General features: G+C 47.8%; 1 protein-coding gene across 2 annotated transcripts in view; it reads right to left on the reverse strand.

Moving 5' to 3' along the window:
• CAPS2 (calcyphosine 2) overlaps positions 1-26,412 on the reverse strand; it is a 780,299-nt gene that overhangs the window by 454,094 nt on the left and 299,793 nt on the right. For both annotated transcript variants that reach the window (XM_086918127.1, XM_086918122.1), the window contains exon 8: positions 10,671-10,787. In XM_086918127.1, the coding sequence (XP_086774253.1) occupies positions 10,671-10,787 (117 nt within the window). The remainder of the gene's footprint in view (positions 1-10,670; positions 10,788-26,412) is intronic.

A 26,412-nucleotide genomic window follows, 5' to 3' on the forward strand; every position in this document is an offset into this window, starting at 1 on the left:
ACATGTTGTGGTCCTGCCCCGCACTCTCCATCGTAGGCAGTACATTGGTTGTCATTACAATGAAAGTAAATACTGCCACATTTACAGCCAGTCAACACATTGGCAGAAATAAGCCCCCAGGCAACTATTATAGGTGGGGTTTCTCACGCATAAGCATATAAGTCCAAATCCAGATTTATGAAAGGATAGCTTAAACAGTAGGCAGCAAATGGACACTGAAAAGGGGGCATATTACGAACATAAAAATGCAACTGAAAGCTTGCATTATTATGGTGCTCCATGTTACATACAGGGGTGACTGGTGTTAAGGGGCGAAAGGGCATTGCCCTACTAGCTTCGGGACTAGCATCTGGAGGAGATAAAAGAGAGAGAGACTGTATGCCATGAGGCAGCTTCAAATGAAATGCTCACTGCTGCTTGTGATTACAAATTCAGCCTTTTTTTTTTTAGAAGGGATGAGGTCACTATTGCTCGCCCTCAAAGCACATGAGAGAACAGTGATGTCAGCCTGAAGGGAGTGTCAGAGAAAGCGCCAAATGGTTAGTTTTAAATGGGGCGCTTATGCTGCGGCCAGGCGATTTTGCAGCGCGCAGTTGAAATAAATGGCAAAACAACACCCTTTCAGGCATAGAGTGACGCATACTGGGTGCTCCCTTGTGTCTGGACAAAGCTATACCTCTCTGAAGAGCTCTAATTAGAGCGAAACACTGTCAGGGGTTGCTTTTACTCATTTTAGGTTGGCTTGAGTTGGTATTTTACCAATTCAAAGCTGTAATATTGTGCCTGGAGTGGTAAATGGCTTTTGTCATTTTACAGCTTGGCGAGGACAGCACTGTGCTAGTCCTATGTTTAAAGACTTTGCTGTAGAAATGGCAAAACACGTTGTCCTTTTTTATCTCGCCGTGGATGGCACTTTGCTAATCCTATACTTTGATAGAAAAACAGACATTTGAGGTGAGCAGATCTAGAGTGTCGCTGGTGTTGAGAGTACTCTAACAGGAGCTGCTTTCCACCTAAACTTGAGACCTACCCAGAGTTCTCTCCTTTTTTGCATAATTTATGCGTCACTATGCCTGAAAGGATTTTGTTTTGATATATATTACCTACTGGCGGTCGCCAGTAGGTATATATAGTTAGGATTTTTTCTCTATGGGATTTTTGAAAATTCTATGTCTAATAACTTTGGCGTTTGTGGACGGAATTGGCTGAAATTGTCAGGAAAATGGAACATTTTGTTTCTGAGCAGCCCCTGACAATTTGGGGGGGGTTTCATTAAGGGGGGGCCGAGAAAAAAGGGGGGTCCCAAAACGCGTTTTTCCCATGTTAATTTCCATAGGGCGGTTGGCCTCACTTTTAGCTCGAACGGCTGAATGGATTTGCACGAAACTTGGCAAAATTGTAGGGACTGTTAGCCCGATGTGCCTTTGCTAGGTCTCAATATATGTGCTCCAGTGGATTTGGAGTAATTTAGGTTCAAAAAAAGATATATATCTGGGCGGAGCCTAACCACACATCTGATCTGATTGGCTGTCAGCACTTCATCCAAGAAGTGTTGGCAGCCATCTTGGGACCAATATACATGATAGCACCTCATTAAAAAGCATTGTAGTTAATAGAGGGTTTTAGGACTTTAGTTACATTATAAATCATTTGTTGATGGTACCATACTCGTTTAGGAATTGTGGTGGGTTCTAAGGTGATTTTACCATGTGAAAAAACCTTCTGCTGTGATATCATGAATATTGTTTGAAAGAAAACTAATATCTCATGATTTTCCCACAGTGGTTTGGAAGGGGATCTATAAGCTACACTGAAAGCATATTTTCTGTAAATTCACATTATCTTTCTCAGTCATGTGAAAATGAAGTCTGACATTCTCAGTAAAACATGTACATCCAACAAGGACAGAGACTGTCAGTTGATTCCTTTGTGTTCTACTGCAGCCTCATAGAGTGTTCTAAAGAACAACTAGAGCGCTAACAGTCCTACTTATTACAAAGGTATGGCACACCTGAAGCCATCTTGATTGGAATAAAGTGGTAAATCTTAAAACATTTAATTTAAAAAGAAACAACATGAGGGGGTATATTTTGCCATAGAAAGTATGATTAGTGCTGCAGAATGAAAAATTAGGGCACATTTTGAGTGACTTCTCAAATCCTTTTCTATTTCATTAAAACATTCTGACATGCAGTCTCCCAAAATGGCCACCAGAGACAAAAGAGCCCAAATGTAGCCCAAATATCACCCAGATGTAGCCCAAGTATAGCCCAATGACAGAATGTCCCAGAGTGTTCTAAAGAACAACTAGAGCGCTAACAGTCCTACTTATTACAAAGGTATGGCACACCTGAAGCCATCTTGATTGGAATAAAGTGGTAACTCTTAAAACATTTAATTTAAAAAGGAACAAAATGAGGGAGTATATTTTGCCATATGAATTATGATTAGTGCGGCAGAAAGAAAAATTAGGGCACATTTTGAGTGACTTCTCAAACCCTCTTCAATTTCATTAAAAAATTCTGACATGCAGTCTCCCAAGATGGCCACCAGAGACAAAAGAGCCTAAATGTAGCCCAAATATCACCCAGATGTACCCCAAGTATAGCCCAATGACAGAATGTCCCAGAGTGTTCTAAAGAACAACTAGAGCGCTAACAGTCTTCCTTATGACAAAAGTATGGCACACCAGAAGCCATCTTGATTGGAATGAAGTGGTAAGTCTGAAAACACTCAATTTAAAAAGGAACAACATGAGGGGGTTAATTTTGCCATAGAAAGTATGATTAGTGCTTCAGAAAGAAAAATTAGGGATCATTTTGAGTGACTTCTCAAATCCTCTTCTATTTCATTAAAAAAATTCTGACATGCAGACTGAAACATGCACTTTGAATACCAGCAGCAGACTTCCCTGGTGAGCAGTAGCTTTACTACAGTGATCTAATGTGCAACTAGAGTGCTAACATTCAGAATTTATGGCAAATGTGTGACACATCTGAATGCCTTCTTGATGGAACCAAAGTAAACAAGCATTGAAAATGCAATAGATCTCGCCCTCGTTTAAGTTAAAGCCATTCTGTTTGTAATGAGGTGGCTTTTTAGCTTTGCTTTTATTAGTGTTTTTTCAACTTTCATGTAAATAACATGCATCTGTATGCATATAAGTATATGTATGCATGCATTTATGTTTGTATTTATATAGATATACAGATGATATATGTTTATATATGTATGTATATATATATATATTCACTGAAAAAACCATAGGCTATAGACCATATATAGTTAGGAATTAGCATTTACAAAACCTTGAAAATTCACTGAAAAAACCATAGGTTATAGTCCATATATAGTTAGGAATTAGCATTTACAAAACCTTGAAAATTCACTGAAAAAACCATAGGTTATAGACCATATATAGTTAGGTATTCGCATTTACAAAACCTTATTTTACTCACACAAAACCATTGAAATTCCATATATAGTTAGTTGCACTAACTATATATCGCGCACCTGCAATCCACTGCTGATGATGTCACATATTACATCATTCATGACATGGTCAGTGACATCACTGATGACATCACTGATGACATCTCAAATGACATCACTGATGACATCACTGATGACAACATCCAGTGACTGTATGTTTCTGTAAAGTTAAAATATGTCTTACATATTGAAGAATGAGTAGATGTATAAGTGTCTGGATGAAGGATTTAGTAGGTGCATGACTGACTGTATAAGTGAGTGATTAAATGTGTCTCACTGAGTGCATGGGTTAGTGACTAAACTGTCTTAATTTGTGCATCATTATGTCTGTTGTTCTGTAAACTGTTGCATGTGTTGATAAGTAGCTATATGAATAACTATATGGGTTATTGATTGGTTGCCCAAGTATTTGTATGGGAGACTGAGTGTGTGTGTGGGTGGCTGGGAGGTGTATGACTGTGCATAGATGTGTGAGCAGTTGATTCACTAGATGTATGGTTTCAAAAGTGCATGTGGAAACAGCTGTATGGGCGGTTGACTGTGTGCATGAGTGTATTGGTGAGTGAATGGATATCTCAGTGCTACATGTCAAAGTAAGTACATATGTAAAACACAGTACATGTGAGAGTTGACATATATAAATAACTGTGCATAAGAGCCAGTGAATGTGTGAGTGGCTGTATGGATCATTGTGAACTTGTATCAGGGATTGTATAAGAGAGTAAATATGTGTTAGTATATGTTTGAATAAGTAAAGTTTGTATAACTGTATAGTTGAGGAAATGGAGGTGTGATTGAATCTTTGCATGACTGACTAGGTGTGTGAGTAACTCCATGGATGAGTGACAGTCTGTGAGTGTCTGTTTACACTGATTGTATCTAAGGTTATATTAGAGTCTGAAGAGGTTCATCGTATTATCACATGAATGATATCATCAGTGATGTGATCAGTAATGTCAAATGAGATGTCATCAGTGATGTCATCAGTGATGTCATTTGAGATGTCATCAGTGATGTCATCAGTGATGTCATCAGTGATGTCACTGACCATGTCATGAATGATGTAATATGTGACATCATCAGCAGTGGATTGCGGGTGCGCGATATATAGTTAGTGCAACTAACTATATATGGAATTTCAATGGTTTTGTGTGAGTAAAATAAGGTTTTGTAAATGTGAATTCCTAACTATATATGGTCTATAACCTATGGTTTTTTCAGTGAATTTTCAAGGTTTTGTAAATGCTAATTCCTAACTATATATGGTCTATAACCTATGGTTTTTTCAGTGAATATATATATATATATATATATATATATATATATATATATATATATATATATATATATACACACATATATATATTACCTACTGGCGGTCGCCAGTAGGTAGATATAGTTAAGACCTATTATCCATAGGACATCCGCAATATTCTATTTGGAATAACTTTGGCGCCGACTGACGAATCTTCGAGTAATTTCCAAAACTTTTGGCCAGCTCTGGTCCACTCCTATCCTGAAAAGTTCCATGGTGGTTCATAAAACGGGGGCCGAGAAAAAAGGGGGTCACAAAACGCGTTTTACCCCTTGCAATTTCCCATAGTACCTTTAGCTGCAGCTACAGTCCGAACTGCTGAACGGATTTACACCAAATTTGGCAAAGAGGTAGGCCTTAGTTCAGATTCATGCCTTTTGCTTAAATGGTGTAAATCTGTTTAGTAGTTCCTGAAAAATGACATTTAAAAGTACATATAGATCTATGGCCTCAGTGGGTCCCCGTACCCTAAGCGCAGCCTAAGCGCACCCTGATACGCACGAGCTGTATTTTAATTGGCTGTCAACACTCCAAATCAGGAAGTGTTGGCAGCCATCTTGTGCCTCTGTAGAACTGAGGCACAAGAAACCCCCAAACAACGTTGCAAAACGCGAAAAGGGGGCAGGGTAGAAACACCCTGACCCCCTAGGCCTGCCCAGGGGGTCCCACAAGGCCCAAAAATGTTTTGTTTTTTTTAAACGGGAGGATGAGAACAGGATCCTGCCGATATAAAAAAAAAAATATGCGGTCTCCCACTCTAAATATGCTAATTTGCCCCCTGGAGCATCATCAAAAAAATAGTGTAGGGAGGTCCCAATCCCCCCCCCACACTGCCCCAGGGACCTGCACCCCGGGGCTTCTTCAAAATGTGGTAAGGGGGCCGCGCAGCCCCCCTTCTGGAGCCTTGTCTATGCCCTGGGGACCGCCACCCCCCATAGCCGGCTCCTGCAGTGTCCTGGGGTGCCCACCCCCGGGACACTCTAGTTTGCAATGACAGGGCGGGAGCCTTGCGGCTCCAACCCAGTCTTTGCAAACTGCTTTCCTATTTGAAAGAGAGAGCAGGAAACCTGCTCTCTCTTCCAAATAGGAAAGCAGATTGCTTTTCCACAGGATCAGCAGCATGTTAGCTGCTTCCAATGTGGAAAAGCAATGCCGGCTCCCGCAGAACACGGGACCGTGGGCGGATTGGGAACCCCCCCATGGCCCCCAACGAAGAGGGCCAGCCCCGGGAGATGGGGTCCCTGGGCCTAGTAGTGGGCCGGGAGGGGGTGCCACGTGGCTTCCTCCTAAAAAAAGAAAAAAAAAGCATTACAAAAAAAAACCGCCCTGGGGGATGGGGTCCCTGGCCCAGAATTGGCCACAGGAGGGGGGCAAAGCAGCCCCCCTCCAAAATATTTTTTTTTAAAAAGGCCATGCCCCGGGAGATGGGGTTCCCGGGGCTAATTAAGGCCTCCGGAGGGGGGACACGCGGCCCCTTTCCCGATTTTTTTTTATTGAAAATTAGGGGCAGACCCTGGGTGATGGGGTCCCCAGGGCCAATAAATTTGAAAAATCTTTTTTTTAAAAACGGGATCGGGCCGGATGCCACGCCCCCTCCTTGCACCACTCTGCAAGCGCGCCCCCTGGCGCGTTTGCAGAGGGGGAACGAATTCCCCTTGAATACTGGGGGCCAACTAGCCCACCAGGAATCTCCAGTATGCCCCAAGGGGCTGCGTTGCAGAGAGGTGTTCAAACGCTATGCCCCTTTTTACACCTCTCTGCAATGCAGCTCTGTGGCGCTTTCTGGAGGTACCTGGTGGGCTAGTTGGCCGCCAGGGGACCTCAGGATTCAAGGGGACTTAATCCCCCAACTTAAAACGCGCCACGGGGCTAGTAAACTAACGATAACAGTACTTGCCTGCTAAGTGAATTTTCTGCCACTTATTTTAATAGTAAATCTATATTGGATAAGAGTCATGTAGATTATCTTTGCATCAAGTGTGGTAGGGACTAGTTCATAATATTTTATTACAACTTGCAATGTCCGCCTTACAAAGTGAGAGGATTCTCGTTAAATGTCTTAACATAATAGATTATAACTTTTCAACTTTATAAAGTTTAAGCAAGGCTGCAAATTGTTTTATTTTAGAATGTAGCTACATTTAATTGTATTATTTTGGACTTGGCAAATCTCTATTTAAGCATTAAAGAACTAAGGACATCACTTCCTTTCCCCTAAGTAAATGCTTTTGTATGTGTGTCTGTATATACTTGTGTGCTTGTGTGTCTGCAGCAGCCCTGCAAAGACAAATTAGGCCTGCTTTGGCATAGCCAGTCCAGGTTTTCTTAAGGATCATCCATATAATGTGCTTCTCTCTTCAAGTCTGAAACCTGCCTAATGCCTTCAGTCTTTGAAAATGTTCATGCCTGACTTACTACGTGGCAGGGGACAGACTTATAAAGGCCAGCTAAAATGTATAAATTCATTTTGAATAATCTGGCATAGGTTCTAGGATGCTGTCATGTGTTCGGTACATGGCCCATTGTAGTTTTCCCTAGGTAGCCTAACTGCGCATGATACAGGCCGCATTTGATTTGCTCATGTTACTATATAAACATGTTTATCTCTGTGCCACATTGTATTTTCACTCAGAACTTGCAGCTGTTTCTGCGTTCTTTTCTTTCCAGGGATTTAGTCTGAACACAGTAGACAAGGTCAAACAACAGTGTCCCTTGTTATTTTGTTTTAGTCAGTCATTAGCATCTAAACACAACACGAGTGCAGCTGTTGTTTGTGAACATTTGTGCCTTGTCATATAGGTCTGCACCGTAATGTGACATACATAGAGAAAGAGAGAGGCTTTTCAGAGGGAAGGTCACAGCTGTATGTGAGATGTAGAATGTCCACCTGTGTATGCTAAGGTACGGGGCCTGCTACTAATCGCAGAGATATTTGTTGTATAATCATTCTGCTTCTGTAGAAGGGGAGGGGGGCTAGGCTTATCCGTCTTATAATATGGCAGGGCTAATACATGATTTACTAACTATGCTAATGGTATTTTTGTTATGCATTTGTTTTCTGATTGTGGCATGAAGACTTCATTATAGAGCAAAATAATTTAAATAAACATTACAAACCTCCTTCGTGTCTCTGTTATATCTTATTGTAGATGAGTGTGAGAGCGAAAGGGGGTGTCCTGTTACCGCGAGCCCTGAGAAGGTCGGGAGTGTTGTGTTCTAGGATGTCAATTTACTTGTCTCTCTGGGTATGGTTAGGAGGGCAAGTGAGACACTATAGTTAGCGGACCCGGACTCAAAGGTGCTGAAGTGGTAGGGTGACTCAATCCCTATTTACTAACATTCTGTGGTCCCAAGCATAGTTCTGATCTTGAGCAGAATACCTGCAACAGAAAATGCAATAGATCTCGCCTTTTATTAAGTTAAAGTTATTTGCTTTGCTAATGGTATTGTATAGCAAAGCAAACAGCTTTAACTTAATAAAAGGAAAGACCTATTGCATTTTTAATGCTTGTTTTCTTTGGGAGGACTGCTCATCAGCAAGGTTGGGGGGTTGGAGAAATCAAATTCGAATCTAAGAACTGAATATGTGTGCGTTGGGACATGCAGATGTATGGCTACCTTTACCAAGCAGACAGACACAGATTATGGATACATACTTCTTCCTTCTGATTTCTCAAGGTGATAGTGGCACCCGTTCAACCTTTAATTTACTAATCTGGAATGTTTAGGGACTTAACCCAGGAATGCGAGACAACCCCTGGTGTATCTTCACAGACACAAATCACATGCAGGTATATTACAGGAGACACATATTCGACTTATCTCACGACTCACACTTATTTTGCCATTGTATGCAGTTCCCAAAAATGTTTCTCATGTTCCAGAGGAATACTGATTTTAATTCCTAGGAACTTGAGATTCCAGACACAAAGATGTTTCGCAGATAGTCAGGGCAAATACATTATAGTAACTAGCTGATTGCATGCAGAAGTGATCACATCTATAAACACATATGGCCCAAATGCTGACTTCACAGAGTTTCTCGATGACATCCTCTGTAAATGCCATGAACGTCAAGTCACTAACATAGTATGGAGCTTTGATTTTAATACAATAATGGGCCTATTCTTAGATGGGCATTTTCATAGGTTAACTAAAATGGTCTGTTAAGCTTTGCATAGTTGCACAATGTTCCAATATCCAATTCTGCAGGCACAAAGAGCAGCCATCTTTAGAACCCATAGGCAAAGATCTATCAGTCAGCCTCAACAGGAAATCCAGTGTAGAGAAATCAAATTTCTCTCGAACCAGGGTACAATTGCTGGAGGGCTTTTGTAGAGACTCGTACTTCATAGCTCTCCAGAAGTACGTTTTCGAGAGAATTTTGGGTTGAAAAAAAATATGGGGACTTTCACAGTGGTTTCTATCACGTTTGCTTATTATACTCAACGGGATTTACAGCCATAGATCGTAAACTTTTTTCCAATTGTCTGCGGCCAAACCTACCCCTCAGTTTTGTTTCTCGCATCTCCAGCTGAACCAGATGTTGTCCACCCTAAGCGTGGAAGGGTATTCTCAGATGTGAGACCCTTGCTCATTGCACCATCAGGATTCAAGCAAACCGGGCCGAAGACGGCTGTAATGCCAGAAACCGGTCCCCGGGAGCTTGTTTCCTTCCCAGTGTAAGAATTGGCTTTTGTAGTTTGGTTTGCCCTGTTCCCATCATGCACTGGGACAGGAACAGACTAATTTGCATACAGCCAGGTTCTGAAACTGGGATGGTGCAGTGAGCTAAAAAACGGTGTTGGATCTAGCCCTGATCTCTTGACTGGGTGAGAGCTTTCTGCTTAATTCAGAGACTCTGTCCCTCACCACCCCTTGTTGTAAATATTTTTGTCCACCCTAAGCGTGGAAGGGTATTCTCAGATGTGAGACCCTTGCTCATTGCACCATCAGGATTCAAGCAAACCGGGCCGAAGACGGCTGTAATGCCAGAAACCGGTCCCCGGGAGCTTGTTTCCTTCCCAGTGTAAGAATTGGCTTTTGTAGTTCGGTTTGCCCTGTTCCCATCATGCACTGGGACAGGAACAGACTAATTTGCATACAGCCAGGTTCTGAAACTGGGATGGTGCAGTGAGCTAAAAAACGGTGTTGGATCTAGCCCTGATCTCTTGACTGGGTGAGAGCTTTCTGCTTAATTCAGAGACTCTGTCCCTCACCACCCCTTGTTGTAAATGTTCTCCTCCAACAGCATCACATTAATTACATGCTTTTAAATGTATGCACCCCTGTACATAGATGTTATGCAATTGTATTGTTTTATGGCTTTATGCTCAGCCGGATACCACAAATTGTGAGGCTCTCTGACTTTGCGAAGTCTATTTACCACCTATGTGTTTTGTATTTATATCAGATTTGGGTTTGCGTCTAGTTGAAGGACGTTAAGAACTTGTGAGGACAACATAAGACCAGCATATCTCTTTGAGATATGAAGTACTGTGAAGCCCGTTTTTGACATCAGAACGAATGGGAATTAGCGTCCAAGAGTAATAACAAAACCAATTGCCAAAAGTCACCAGTCATCCATCAACAGCATTTTCTCTCTGACTGTAAACACTTCATTCTTCTATACTTTCAAAGCTCGGCATGTCCAACCAAAGTAACTTCCTGAAACTGATGTTTCCGTCCCCTCTAATTCTCCACACGCACATAATTAGCTTTGCAGTTTCGCAATGCCACAGAAATGTAGTCAATTACCTAGAAAATCCCAAAACTGTTGTAATACAGAGAGTATTCAGGTCGCTGGGAGGAGCACAGCACTTGAATACAGTGGATGTCAGCACATGGGATACTCAAAACTTACAGCTTCCAATTTCCTTGCACTGTTCTGCAGGCTGGAGGTGGAGGCCTTGCTTGTGTAGCACTGCTGCAGGAGGGCCTTCTGATCAATAGAAGTGAACTCTTCATAACCGTCTCCAGACTATGAACCATGAACAGAAATGAAAGACAGTTAGACTTGTGAAGCCAGGTCTGATCCATCAGGGGCAACATTCAGGAAAGTAGAAGTCAGCTACGTTCTACAAAATAAAAACAAGGCATGCCATGTGCACGGGTGTGTCAGATTATCATGCACAAAAATATAGACTGGCAAAACATTGCGTCCTAAATATCGTTTACAAAAATATCGGTCCACTGGGTGTAGATTTTCTAACATTAACCCAAATGGGGCGATGTTTTGCACACCATATTTTGGAGATGATATTTATTGTAGACGAAATCCTGGCCACGAGGATTCGATCACAAATCACGTTGATAACAAAACAGTATAAATTCGAAGTGAAGCCTGCAATGAACCCACATCATCTCCGCCTACCTCTTCCAAAAATGAACTTGAGACGGACATGCTTCATTCTGTACATCACATTGTATTTCCCATTTTAGCCAACACCTTATCAAGTCATTCAAACATATTCAAGAACTTACAAAACGCCCTCCACGATGTCCATGCCTTCCACAGTCAAATGTCTGAAAAACCTGTAAATCATCACCTCAGGTTAACTTGCCAATGGGGCATTTTAAAATACCTTTAGGGCGGTCATGCAGACGAGCCCAGCAGCACCTCACCAATGTTTCCCTTCCCAAGAGCATTTTACACCCGTGAACCCAGCCCAGTAATTTATATCTATCCTGATTCATCTCCTTGTTAAAAATTACAACCATATAGGTATCATAATGAGAATCAGGCAACATGGTGGTTTAGAGATCTGGCTGTAAATCGTGTAGCATGTATTTAAACCGAAACATCAAATTTTGAAGGTAACGAATTGTGTCTGGATGTCTTTGGAAAACTACTTTACACATATTTGGATCAAATGCCCTTTATGTTTTCTTATGACTGCAAAAGGCAAAAAATCAATTTTGATTTCCAGTAGGGAAAACTTGGGGAAACGTATGGAGGGATGAGGGACAGAAAGAGGGTCTGTCGTTGAGTACTGGACATCAAATTGGGAAGAAAAAACAGACCTTGTCAACGCTTCTGCTAACTGTGGTGGTAACACATGCAATTTCAGTACATCTAGAGATGCTAGTGCCTGCACTGATAGAAGCATCAGTATCACTCGAGTGTGGAAGGGTTCTCTACCAACTCCTAAGAGCATGTACAAAAGCATCATATTCACAACTGTCCGAGAAACGTCAGTTTGCTCTCAAGTGTATCACTAGAAAGAAATATTATTGTTAGAATTACTAACATGTCAGCAATATGTATCTTAAGACCACAACCCTATTTAAATGACGACACTATAGGGAAGCAGTTGTTCCCAATCCTGGTGTGCACTCTGAGGAGCTTTGGATGAACCTTGCACAAAGACTTGAGATCCACATAGGTTTCATAAGATCAACCTGGCAAAGCAAGAAATCGCTATTTACTAGTAACTACAATTTGCAAGTAGTGGTATCTTGCAAAGATTCACATGCTTTAAATAGTACCTGTCATCAGGCTGGGAAGCCCAGTACACTTCACATTTCGGTAATAAAAGAAGAACTTTTGATATTGTAGCTTATTTATTTCCGTCAGGATCTGTCTGTCTCAGCCAAAGAATTGGAAAGGTCCTAAGCTAAATACCTAGATTCTAAAGCATGTGTGCCAATGTTAAATATTCACCTCATGGATGAGGAGACAGAGGACATGTGACTCTATGAAAGATAAAAGTATAAGTGTAGCAACAGGTAGGCAACCTTTTCTTCTCCAGCACTGGAGAATGGTTTTGAGATATGTTACCCCTTTCACTGACCTACTGACCTACATATACCCAATTAAAGGGAATCCACAGGATGCGTTTATGAAATATAGTTGTATCAATGGAGGAAAAAGTTCCCTATGCCTCCTGTTTTTACATTTAGTTTTTGCCAAGATGGTAGTTAACATCCTTAGCTGTCTGGGATGAGTGGAAGACGTTTGCTGGATCCTAATCACTTCTTGACCCTGACAAACATCTTAATGAGACAGCTCCGTGTTCAATTTCGGCGTGCCTCATTACATGCATTTTCCATAGCCCCTCTTTGGTTCCTTCAAGGATTCATCTGGTGCACAGAGCAATGGATGGGCTGAAGGAAGCAATTACTACAGTCAGTAGGAGTGAGGGCAGGAGAAGAAGCCAGCTCCTCCCGCAGTGTCTCTCACCAACCTTACTGCATCACCTACACCACACGAAAACAAACCAGGTAGTGGGGATAGGAAAGGTTTCGACTATGATTATTCCGAGTCTCTCTCCTTCCAATGACCACATCCCGATTCAGTTTCAGAGAGCCTCTTTGTCTCAAAGTGCTTCTCTGCCCAAGAGAAGTATTGAGAGGGCAAGAAGCTGCATGTCTATGCCTCAGAAAGGAGCCAGGCACTACTTGGACTTTCTTTAGCCTAGGAAATTAAAATCAAACAGTGTCTGACTTCTTTCTGAGGTACACGTTTTGCACGCCAGCATGGAGTCAGATGATATTTTTTAAATTTCTTTTCCTAACAAAAAAATCAAACACTATCTTGCACCGTTCTGGGGTGAAGACACACAAACCTGAATGCTGTTTGCAAACAGCACCTGTTGCCTAGCTTCGATGTAGATGGACACATGTCTGCACTCCAGCTAGGAGCCCGGACGCTATGTCTATTTTTTTCGGAGGATAAGAAAACCAGTGACAATACACCCAGTGTTTTGCCTATGGGTCCTCTGAACAGACAGAACAAAAACAAACATGTCTGGTAGCCTTTGATCAGATCCACTGGAGGACCAACAAGGGGGTCAAGCCTTGGCAGGGAAACGTTCCAGTGTGAAGAAAACAGGAGGAATTACAGTGTTCTGAAAAAAATATTAAACATTGACAAAAGTCATGTTCAAAGTGTTTCCTTGGCCAGCCACTCAGGGCGAGGGAGGTCTGGCTTGCACCAACAATTCTTAGTTCCTACATAAGTCGTAAACAAATAGTTTCGATACTCTCCACATACTTTTGAGAAATCGGTCCTCAAATTAATAGTTCCCCATAAATGGTGAATCTGCTACAATTCCATGATCTGTGCTAATATTACAGAAATTATTATGTAGACTACCTTCCTTCGGAAAATACACACATTTTTAGTTTAGTCAGACTCCAGGTTTTCGGGGCAAAGTTCCCTTAGTTAGCATTCTGGGATTTGGCCATTTGAGAAATGCAACAAAATATTCACTATTGAAAACATATGCACGGTTTTATATGTTCGGGCAGTAGTGAAATACAAATGTGTGATTTGCACCAAGACATAGCCCTGAAAAAAGCACAGTCTTTATGGGTGCACAAAGAGACTAAAGAGGTACATGTACTTGAGCAACCTAATAACTATTTTTTAAACAAATCTCTGCCACTGAGATAAACAAAGAGCCCAGCAGTGGGTTTATAATTCATGTGCTTTGAACAGAATGGCATGCAGTTCTTAAAGGGCATTTGGTGAAGATGGAGGTACGCCTTCTTGAAATAGGTTTGGAGCACCACCTGCTCCACACCTTTGATTCTCATCGCGATTTGATGACAAGGCAGCAGTGCTTATAATTAGCACAAATGCTACTTTACACATTTGTTGCATTACAACACCTGCAGGTAAGGCTGTGAGGCTCCTACCAGTCCAGCCATGAAGGTTTATTATTCCTTCATGGAGTAGTCAGTTAACCTTGACATCACACATAGGCTAATGCTTTTATTAATGGTACCCAAGTCAACAAATAACAGGTAATTGATTCCTCGTTCTATTCACACAGTCAGGCTACAATGTGATACTGCCAGTCGAGTCAGTTGTGTACGGGTCTGTTGGATCAGACAACAATATAAAATAATTATCAGAAGAAAAAGACAGAGTTAGAAAGTGAAAGAAAAGGACAAAAGCCATAAAAGTAGCAAAAGAACAAGTTACTTACCTTGGGTTACGCTTTTTCTGGTGGATACAGTATCTGCCTGTGGATTCCTCACCTTGTGAATATCCCCCTGCGTCAGCAACATTTGGAAATTCTTTTGTAGCTTCGCGCCGACGTCACAGAAGCACAGCATCCCGCGCGGCTCCGCTGACGTCACCGACTCCATAATAGGCCCACGTCGGCGTGATGACATCAGTTCTGCCCTTTTTTCCGTGCCTTCGAGGCACACAGACGGATTAACAACAGTAGATATACACACCAAGTACATAGTACCAAATAATCAAAACAACACACACAGTGTGTAGTCCATGCAGGAAAGCAATTATAATAACACATTTCCTTTGACAATAAAATATTAACATTACAGTAAATCAGGTATAGAAGAGTGGACAACGGGGAGGCGGGTGAGTCAGTGAGGATTCCACAGGCAAATACTGTATCTACCAGAAAAAGCGTTACCAAAGGTAAGTAACTTGTTCTTCTAATGGATACATCTGCCAGTGGATTACTCACCTTGTGAATAGAGTCCCACAGAAGTCCCCACTACCGGAGGAGGGTGTCCACTCTCCTATACCAGAAAATCCTGGAGGGCAGAACGCGCAAAGTGGCCGTCCCTCCTCACTTCGGAATCCAAGCAGTAATTCTTCCCGAAAGTGTAGAGGGAAGCCCAAGTCGTCGCTCTACAAATGTCCTCTACAGGCACACCCCTAGACAGAGCAGATGTAGCAGACCTTGCTCTAGTGGAATGAGCTATTAAACCTTCAGGAGGTTCTTTACCCACCAGAGAGTAGCAAATCTTGATGCACAAGACAATCCACCTCGACAGTGTACGCTTGTGCACCGCCTTGCTTCTTCTGGCACCAACGAAGCCCACAAAGAGCTGATCATCCACTCTGAACTCTCTGGTCCTGTCCAGGTAGAAGCTCACCGCCCTCTTAGGGTCCAGGCAATTAAGTCTCTCCTCCACCTTGGAAGGGTCAAGGGAGGATAAAAGGTAGGAAGGGTAATGGACTGCCCCAGATGGAAAGGAGTTACCACCTTAGGCAGAAAAGCAGCCCTGGTCCTGAGTACCATTCGTTCCGCATGATTGGTCAAGAATGGGGGCTTCGAACTAAGAGCTTGAAGCTCACGTACCCTCCTTGCCGAGGTAATCACAATCAGGAAGACCGTTTTAAAAGACAACAGTCTCAAGGGACACTTATGCAAAGGTTCCAAAGGCGAACCCATTAAAAAAATAAGCACAAAGTTCAAGTCCCATTGAGGCACAATAAAGGGAGTAGGAGGATATTTATTCGTGAGACCCTTTAAAAAACTCAAGACGGGGGCGTGGCCAAGATGGCGGGGTGAGCGGACGCTTCCTCCCGTAGCTCCTCCGGCCCAGCTCAGCTCGAGCCCCGATTCCTGCGCTTCTCTCCCCCCGCGGCTGCATTGCGGGCGAGAGAACTGTGCCGGAGTTCTTGGGGCACATTTTGATACCACTTTGACTCCTGTTGCCCCGGGGGAAGTGCCCGGGAAGCTTGCTCAACGATCGGTCCGAGGAGTGGAGCCTGGATCGGCCCGAGGAGAAGAGCCTGGAGGCGGAGCGTGTTGCGGCGCTGTCCGCGCGCCTCGGCCGGGCCGAGTGCTGAAAGCTGTTGATCCAGAGGGAGCGAGCGGACTCGACGGACTCCGCGGAGTGCGGAGGCTTCCTGGCTGGCGCCCTTGTGGCCAGAGTCATCGCTGGACGACTGACCCCAGACCTGCGTTGGCGATCTACCCCCTTGCCATGGGTGTTGGTGTGTGACGCCATGCGGACCCCGAGCCTGGAGGAGGGGGACGGCGGAGTCTGACCGGCGACCGATCTGAGTGTACTAACCGATGCGACCGGGGGACACTGGTTTTGCACCTTCCCGACCCATGGCTGTTCGAGGGTCGCCCACAGACTTGCTGGCCTAGGCTGCCCTCCCGGGTTCCGCCCTTCCGCCATCTTGTCACTGAGAGACTGGTACTAGCGACCCTCGCCCTTGTCATACGGGCGCCTCAGTCCATCCTGGCGCCTACGCCTATGCCATCCTCCCTGGAAGTACACGGCTGAAGGACTCCGGCCTGGCCCCTGATCACCGCCCTGACTGGCTCGATGGTCGTCTCGCCCTGGCCTGTGCCGCCATTTTGTCGCCTGTAACGCACCGCCTTTGTCTTCGGCGAGGCCTTCACATCTGCTGCCCACGAGCGGCCGGCTCTAAGCTTTACCCACCGCGGAGGCCAAGATGACTGGGAGAGGAGGCGCGAGACGGGGGGATCGCACTCTGCCGGACATGCTCAGCAGGGCCCAGCAACTGCGAGACAGGACGCAGCCGTCCCCGGGGTCCTCCCGGGCCTCAGCGGACGCCACCGGAGGCGAACCACCAGTCACGAGGTCATTCATGGAGGACTTATTCAGCTCCCTCAAGGAGGAACTCCAGACTCTCAAGACCGAGGTGGCCGGAGAGGTCCGTGAAGTGCGTAGAGAAATCGAGGGCCTAGGCGAGCGGGTCGACACAGTGGAAACGGCGGCCCAGCGTCGCGATGAGGAGATAGTTCATCTCCAGCAGGACGTTCTCTGCCTACGGGAGCAGTGTGTCGAGCTCCAGGCCCACTCTGAGGACCTCGAGAACAGGTCCAGGCGGAATAATATCCGGGTGCGGGGCGTCCCGTCCGCGGATGAGGGTGCGGACCTGGTGGCCTATCTGCAGGACCTGTTCCGAGACATCTTGGGAGAAGGAGCGGACTTCCCGATCCGCATCGACAGAGCGCACAGAGTGGGCCGCCAGCGCCAGTCATCGGCACCCCCACCTGATATCCTGGCATTCCTGCCGGATTTCCCCCTAAAGGAGCGCATTATGACGGAGGCCCGCCGTGGCGCTCTATCAAGATCTGTCCGCCATCACGCTGCAGGTCTTTCCGCATCGCTACGGACTTTCTGCGGGAGCATGAGACGGCCTATTCTTGGGGTCACCCCTTCCGTCTTATCTTTCGATGGAATGGGGTGCTACACCAGCTGCGCTCCTTACAGGATGTCTGTGGGGTGCTGGGACTCACAGCTACAGAGGAGGAGGGGGCGACGCCCGCATGGAGGCGCCCCGAGCGACGGGGCCGACGGAGATCGAGGAGGCGCCAATCGTCGGCGACGGCGAGCCGCCCTGACTCCCCCACCATCAGGGCGGATATGGCGGAGGCCCTGAGGACTGCGGCCAGGAACTTGCCTGACTCTAATGGCGTGGCCCAGACGGCCTAACTTCACTCCGGGGGGAGAGACTCTTAGCCTCTACGATGCTGGGTTGGGGCTGGGGGTTGGGGGGGAGAGGTTGGAGGTGAGTGGCTGGACGTCCACTTGACTGTTTTCTACGGACTCGCCCGCTTGGGCTAGACTGAGACAATGGGGTGTTTTTTCCTGTTTTTGGTTTTGGCTGGTTGCCATGGGTTGGTTTTGGGGGGGTTCAGGAGTTGGTCTGATGTTGGGGGGGTCCCGTCCGATGTTGTCCGAGCACATGCGAGGCCGCCTCTGGCCTTCCCCGCGCCCCTGCCCCGCGCGCCCCCTCCACTGATCCCTCGCTTGCTACATAGCGCTTTGCTTCCCTGGGAGCGATGCCGTCCTTGAAAGTAGTGACCCTTAATGTTAAGGGTCTGAACAATCCTGTGAAGCGTAGGGCGATCCTTTCCCTGCTAGAGGGTTCGCAGGCAGACATCTGCCTCCTGCAGGAAACCCATTTACTCTCTAAAGATTGCCATAGGTTGCGCTCTGCCAAGTTTCCCACGCAACTCTTTTCCTCGGCAGCGACTAAGACTGCGGGGGTAGCCATTCTTCTGGCCAGCTCCTTTAGGGGCGAGGTGTTGTATAAACATGCCGAGCAGAAGGGGAGGCTCCTAGTGTATCGCATGCGGCTGGGAGGTGTTGCCTTCACGGTTGGCTCCGTGTACAGCCCGAATGACCACCAGGATTGTTTCCTGGAATCTGTGTTGGTGGACGTCACTGCCTCGCCCGATCGCCACGTTATCTTGGGGGGGAGACCTGAATATGGTCTTCGACTCCGCCTTGGATAGGTCTGCCCAGCGCTTTCCGCAGACGGGGGAGCTTTCTAGAGCGGTGCAGGACCAGATTGCAGAGATGGATCTGCATGACCTCTGGCGCACTATGCACCCCACCGATAGGGACTATTCTTATTTCTCCCACGCACATCGTACTTATTCGCGGTTGGACTACCTCTTGGTGAGCGGCCCGCTTCGCTCGGCCGCCACGGCGGCAGACATCGGAGTCTTGTCCCTGTCCGACCATGCACCGGTTTCCGGAGTATTTGCTTGGCCGGCGGCCCCCCCCTCCAGAGGGATGTGGCGGCTTCGGGACACGCTTCTCCATAAGAAGTCGGTGGTGAAGCGAGTGGGGGAGGTCATTCAGGAGTACCTGACCCACAATAACAACTCCGACACGTCCCTAGCAACGCAATGGGCGGCCTTGAAAGCGGTCGTCAGAGGGGAGTTTATCTCCATTTCCTCGGCGGAGAACAGGGAGCGGCAACGTAAGAGGGATGAACTGACGGCGCAAGTCAGGGAACTTGAACAGGTTCACCGCCGGACGGGGGCTCCTCGAGTTTGGAGGCAGCTGAAGGCGGCGAGGAAACTCCTCTCTGCGCTGGACCTGGACCGGGCGGAATATGCGGCGTTGCGCCTGAGGCATGCCTTTTACACCGGCGGGGACAGATGCGGTAAGCTCCTGGCCCACCGGCTCAGGGCTGCGCAGCAACGCAACGTAGTAAAGGAGCTAGTAGGCGCAGATGGGGTCCCGGTTTCCGGTGACGCGGAGGTGGCGGATTCCTTCCGTGCCTTTTACGAGGCGCTGTACGCTGCAGAGCCCTCCCCACCGGGAGAGGCTGAGGCCTATCTGGAGTCAGTGACCCTCCCGGCCTTGGATCCCGCCCAGGCGGACCACCTGGAGAGGGACATTCATGTGGAGGAAGTTATCTCCGCTATTGCGCGGTTGAAGCACGGCAAGGCCCCGGGCCCGGATGGCTATACGGCCTTGTTCTACAAGACCTTCTGTCCCACTGTCGCGCCTATCCTGGCTCGCTTGTTCAATTCCTTCTCTGAACCGGGGGCCATCCCACCGGACCTTCTCTCGGCGACTGTTTCGGTTATTCCGAAACCGGGGAAGGATCGGACTCTGTGCGGCTCATATCGGCCCATCTCGCTTCTAAATGTGGACCTCAAGCTTTACACGGGGATCTTGGCGGCCAGACTGGGACTGCACCTACCGGGCCTGGTGGAGGCGGACCAGGCTGGTTTTGTACCCGGTAGACAGACGGTCGACAACACCAAGAGGGTGACGCACGTGCTAGAAAAGGCCTCACGCGTCCCGGGGGAGCGGATGCTGCTGTCGGTCGACTTTTGATAGGGTTCATTGGCCGTACCTCGAGCTGGTTCTCGGGAAACTGGGGATCGGCGAGAAGTTCCGCACCATGGTCTTTAATTGTTATAGGAGGCCGTCAGCATCGGTGCGTGTCAACGGACACAGCTCCAGCAGCTTTGCCATTGAGCGCGGCACGAGACAGGGCTGCCCCCTTTCACCGCTCTTGTTTGCCCTCTATATGGAGCCGTTTGCCCAGAGGATTCGCGATAATCCGGACGCTATTGGGGTGAAGATGGGTCAATACACTCATACAGTTAGCTTATACGCGGACGATGTCCTGCTGACCCTGGATGACCCCAAGCGGTCGCTCCCTGCCTGTGTCCAAGAATTGAACGCCTTTGCCCGCGTGGGGGGCTTCAAAATGAATATGTCTAAATCGGCCGCCCTGGATGTGTCACTCTCTATCGACACCAGGCGGGACCTCCAGCGTCTCTTCCCTCTGCAATGGTCCTCCTCCACGGTGCCTTACCTGGGGATTTTGCTTGCACCTTCGCTGCCTGAAATGGTCGCAGCTAACTATTCCTCCCTGGGCAAAAAGATTAAAGAAGAACTCGGCGGATGGAGCAAGGGCCTGCTCTCGTGGCTGGGCCGTATCGCAGCGGTGAAGATGACGATACTGCCTCAGATCCTGTATCTTTTTCGCGCTCTACCTCTCCAGCCCCCTGTAGGTTGGATACGGCAGGCGCAGGCTGACATCTCCCGCTTTGTGTGGCAGGGCCGTAAGCCTCGGATGAAACGGGTTCTCTCCACGCTTGCCCCGGAGGCGGGGGGTCTCGGTGTTCCGGACCTCCGGAAGTACTTTCAGGCGGCGCAGCTCCGATACTTGGTGGAGTGGAGCCGGTGGGAGTCGGACAAGCACTGGCTCTTTCAGGACCAGGCAGTGGCGGGCCGTACCCTCCAGGAAGTCCCGTTCCTGCGGCGCACTCATCGCCCGCCTAATCTCTACGCCTCCTTTGTCACCCGGGTTCCGCTGCGAGTGTGGGATGCGGTATGTGAGCTTCGCGAGCTAACCACTTTTCCATCACCGTTCACACCCATTGCTGGCAATCCGGACTTCACTCCGGGTCTGGAACCGGGAGCCTTTTCCCACTGGGTGAGCGCGGGATGTAGGGCACTTTTTCAGATCTACGGGCCGGAGGGTGTGCTCCCTTTCCAGCAGCTCCGACAGGAGTTTGGCCTGACGGAGGGGGACAGACTGCGTTATATGCAGGTCCGCCACTGGGTTCTTCAACCCCCAGTGCGCGATGTCGCTGCCCGTTCGATCACGCCCTATGAGCGATGGCTGGTAACCCGGACCTCGGATGCCAAGCTTATTACCGACTTATATAAGTTTCTCCAGCCCCCGCCGTTTCATTACCATAACCCAGGGAGGGAGCGCTGGCACAGGGAATTGTGCAGGACCTTGAGCCATAAGGAGTGGGACAGGATCGCGTATCGGGCGAGGCACTCTGCGTACCACACTGGGCTGACGGAGACCTTTACTAAGGTGTCCACCTACTGGTATTACACCCCGGAGAGGCTCTACGAAATGCACAAAATCAGCGATAAGGGTTGCTGGCGTGGCTGCGGACAGGAGGGTACTCTAACGCACATTCTCTGGGCGTGCCCGGTACTGTCGGCCTATTGGAAGGAGGTCTTGGATGAGGTGGATAAGCATTTTGAGATCGAACTCCCGCGCTTCCCGGCGTATGTTTTGCTAGGCCTCCCCAATGACTTGATGTACCCGCTGAAGTCCCGCAGGGGTAGACAGATTGCGATTGCGCTAGGCTCAGCGGTTCAAAACATCCTCGTACTTTGGCGCACCCCCACTGCCCCCTCTATCACTGGCTGGCTACACAGGCTCTGGCAGGTGCTGGGTATGGAGAAGATGTCGCTTACAGTGGCTGGGAATGTAGACCAGTTTGAAGAGCTTTGGCACCCCTTTTTAGCACTACTGTCCACGGAATTCCGCGAGCTCACATGTCCACGGTACCTACGACTCCTTCGGCTGACGCCGCCGGCGGCTCCAGCGGAATGAGAGAGGTGGGATCGGGGGTTTGGGGGTGGGGGGGGTGGGGGGGCGGGGTTACATACTTCTAATGTTGACCTTCGGACGGGGATGTTGGGGTGTTGTTTTCTTCTCTTTTTTTTTTCCTTTGCATTTCCTCTTTCTATTTTTTCCGGGGTAGGGGGGCTTGGGGGGATGGTGTATTTTTCACTGGGTTGCGGGACGCTACTCAAGCTCAGCTTTGATTGGGGGGTGGGGGACTACTGGAGGGTCATTCGCACTACCTTATTGCCTTATGACTTATGCCTTGTACCCCTCCGGGGCTGCCTACCTCCCTACTTTTCTTCAGAATCGATGCAACGTCTAGCTTTTTGTACTGTATGTTAACTTGACCTCCTATTCCCTTCCCCATGTCTTTTTGTGCCTTAATAAAATGCTTTAAACCTAAAAAACTCAAGACCACAGGAGATATAAATAAGGATGGCTGATCAGGCAGACAGAGAAAAGCCGAAAGATAACCCTTAACCGTAGCCACAGCAAAACCCTGCTGCGCCAAAGAGTGCAAATTGAAGAATATCAGGCAATTTAGCCTTCAAATGGTCAAGAAACAAACTTAGTCCATCTACAAGAATAAATAGATTGGTGGAATCACGCCTGGCCGATAAAATGACATCCACCACATCATGTGAGAGAGAAAAGGAATTCAGGTTGCCCCATTCAATATCCAGGCATAAAGTTGTAAGGTCTGGAGGTGGGGATGTAGAACCTCCCCCGCCATCTGAGAGAGGAGATCTGCCCTGAGAGGGAGACGGAGCGGCGGGCACGAGGAGAGGTGGAGAAGATCTGTGTACCATACCCTTCTTGGCCAATCTGGGGCCATCAATATAACTTGGGCCCAGTCTTGGCAAATCTTCCTCAGAACCCGAGGAATTAAGGGTATGGGAGGAAACACGTAAAGGAGTTGAGTCCCAACGCATCTCCCAGAGCTCCTTGCATCGGAAACTGGAGACTGCAGAATGACGGGCAGTGAGCATTCTCGTGAGTGGCAAACAGGTCCACCCGAGGAGTCCCCCACGTCCAAAAGACTTGACGAACCACCTCCGGGTGAAGCCTCCACTCGTGTTCGGCTGAGAACTGCCGACAGAGAACTGCCAACTGAGACTGTCTGCGCGCACGTTCAGAACCCCGGCCAGATGATTTGCCATCAGACAAATCTGATGATCCTGAACCCAGGACCATAGACGCAGAGCCTCTCTGCAGAGGCAATGCGACCCTACTCCTCACTGCTTGTTTACATACCACAGCGCGGTTGTGTTGTCCGTTAGGACTTACACGGACTGACCATGAAGGGAGGGAAGGAAGGCCTTGAGTGCCAAACGTATCACCCACAACTCTAGAAGGTTGATGTGAAGCAACCTTTCCTCTGGAGACCAAAGACCCTTCATCTCCAGATCCCCCAGATAAGCACCCCAACCTAAAGTGGATGCATCCGTTATCACTGTGGCCACCAAGGGAGGTAGCTGAAAAGGCTTTCCTTGAGACAGATTGCCTTCCACGCTCCACCAAGACAGATCCGCCACAGCTTCTCTGGAGATCCTGACTGACTCCCTGAGATCTCCTTTGTGCTGATACCACTGCCTGCGGAGGCACCACTGGAGCGCCCTCATATGCCAGCGTGCATGGTTGACCAACAGAATGCAAGAAGCCATCAGACCGAGCAGACGAAGGACCTTCAGGACTGGAACGCCCGCTCCATTGTGAAATAAAGGAATCATTTCCTGTATGTCGCACATTCGTTGTGGAGGAGGAAATGCCCGACATACAGTTGTATCCAGTACCGCACCTATGAACAGGTTGCGCTGGGAGGGCACCAGGTGAGATTTGGGTACATTTATCGAAAAACCCAACCAGTACAACAACTGAGTTGTAACCTGCATATGATAGAGCACCTTCTCTGGAGATTCCGCTTTGATCAGCCAATCGTCCAAATAAGGGAATTCCGGTATCCCTGACTTTCTAAGTGTGCCGCCATGACAGCCATCACCTTGGTGAAGACTCGAGGCGCAGTAGTAAGACCAAACGGAAGGACCGCAAACAGGTAATGTTGCAAACCCACCGTGAAATGGAGATACTTCCTGTGCGACTTCAGAATGGGGATGTGGAAATAAGCATCCTGTAAGTCGATCAACATCATCCACTCTTCTTCCAGCAGTGCTTGAAGAACCTGCGCAAGGGTGAGCATCTTGAACTTCTTCTGCTTCAGGTAAAGGTTCAAGATTCTGAGATCCAGGATTGGACGAGGTCTGCCATCCTTCTTGGGGGATCAGTAAATACCGGGAGTAGCATCCCTGACCCCTTTCCTGCTCCGGACCCACCTCTATCGCACCTTTTCTTAACATTGCCAGGACTTCCTCCTGCAGGAGCAGCAGGTGGTCCTCCGTGCAAAACCCTTGGCAAGGAGGGTAATTTGGGGGAAATTCTGGAAAGAGAAGAGCATACCCATTCTCTACGAGATTGAGAACCCAAAGGACTGATGTAACTGATTCCAAATCTCGTAGAAAATAGGTACGCCGGCCCCCCACAGGACTTGCATGACCCGGAATGGCGAATCTAGGGCTGCTTCGCTGTTGTAGGAGGGGGTGGGTAGAGGAAGAGGAAGAGGAGGAGGATGCCCGACGTCCCGAGGATGAGCTCTTTATCTGCCCCTGTATGATTTATACAACTGATTTTGTTGCTGCTGCTGCTGCTGCTGTTGTGACTGCTTGTAGGGACGAAAATAGGATCTTCCAAAGCCCCTAAACCTTTTGCTCACAGATCCTCTAGTTTGCAACCCCAAAGACCTGGCTGTTGCCCTGCTGTCTTTGAACCTCTCCAATGCAGCAACAGCCTTTTTACCAAAAAGGCCTGAGCCATCAAAGGGCAAATCCATTAAAGCAGCCTGAACATCTGTAGAGAACTCGGAAGTCTTCAACCTGGCAGCTCTTCTGGTGGCAATCGAATACCCCATGACCCTAGCCACTGAATCCGCTGTGTCCATTCCGCTCTGTATGATCTGCCAAGCAGCAGCCTGAGTGTCAGCAAGCACCTCATTAAAAAATGTTCTGTCCTTCAGGAAGTTTAGGGGTCAATTGCTTTACAGTATCCATCAAGGCATGGATATAACGACCCAGGAGGCAAGTGGCATTCGTATATTTGAGGGCCATACTTGCTGATGAAAAAAACTTCCTTCGCAGATTGGTCCTGCTTTTTTGAATCCTTATCACCAGATACCTGGGAAAAAGCACCTGCAGATCTTTTAGAGCAGGCTGCCTGTACCACTAAACTCTCTGGCAAAGGATGAGAGGACAAAAAGTCTGGGTCCCCAGGAGCTACTCTATATCGCTTTGCAACGGCCTTAGAAACCGCAGGAGTCGTAAGAGGCCTACTCCACACCTCCAGGATAGGATCCGTTAAAGCATCAGTAAAAGGAAGCATAGGTTCCACCACAGATCAGGGAGAATGGAGGACTTCAGTCAAAATATTTGATTTATACTCTGTGGTGGGCAGAGTCGAATTCAGCAGACCCGCTGCCTTCTTAATAACCACATGGTAGGGAGCCACATCTTTAGAAGGGGCATCCGACACCGAGGCTAAATCCCAATCAGGGGACAGTTCCAGTCCACTTGCCTCTCTTAAATCATCAAAATAATCCTCAAATTCTTGAAGCTCACCCTCTTCAAACTCAGCTTCCCTATATCTCTGCTCCTCCAAAAGGCGCTGGGCTTCACACCTCGACCTCTCCTTCCTGAGCGACGTCGTCGGATCCGGAATCGACTCCGAAGGAGCCGGAGCCGGCGTCAAACACGGAGCCGGAGCCTAACTCTGAGTCGGAAGACCATGCCAAAGATTTCGAGGTCGGTCAGGAGCCGGTGATGCAGTAAATGGCGTTGATAACTTCGGCTGCGCTGATAGATGCCAAGGCGGTGTCTGCGCCGGCATAAACGGCAAGAACGGCACCAGAGCATAAGCTTGGGGGACTCCCAAATGTATGCCAACGGACTCATGGGACCAGCCGGTGCTCCAGAGGGGTACATGGCTCTCGCATAAACACCATACATGGCATTTAAGAACTGCGAAGGGTCTTGTCCTGGACCCGGAAAAGGAGGATACGAACCCACCGGCTGCTCTCGAGGAGGCTGCACTGGAATCGACTCCTCTTGTTCCTCAGGTTGGTGAGCCGGAGTCGTTGAGCCCTGAGGAACGGGAACCTCTTCCTCCTCCTGAACTG

The sequence above is a fragment of the Lissotriton vulgaris genome, chromosome 1_1, assembly GCF_964263255.1.
Source record: "Lissotriton vulgaris chromosome 1_1, aLisVul1.2, whole genome shotgun sequence".
Lineage (NCBI taxonomy): Eukaryota > Metazoa > Chordata > Amphibia > Caudata > Salamandridae > Lissotriton > Lissotriton vulgaris.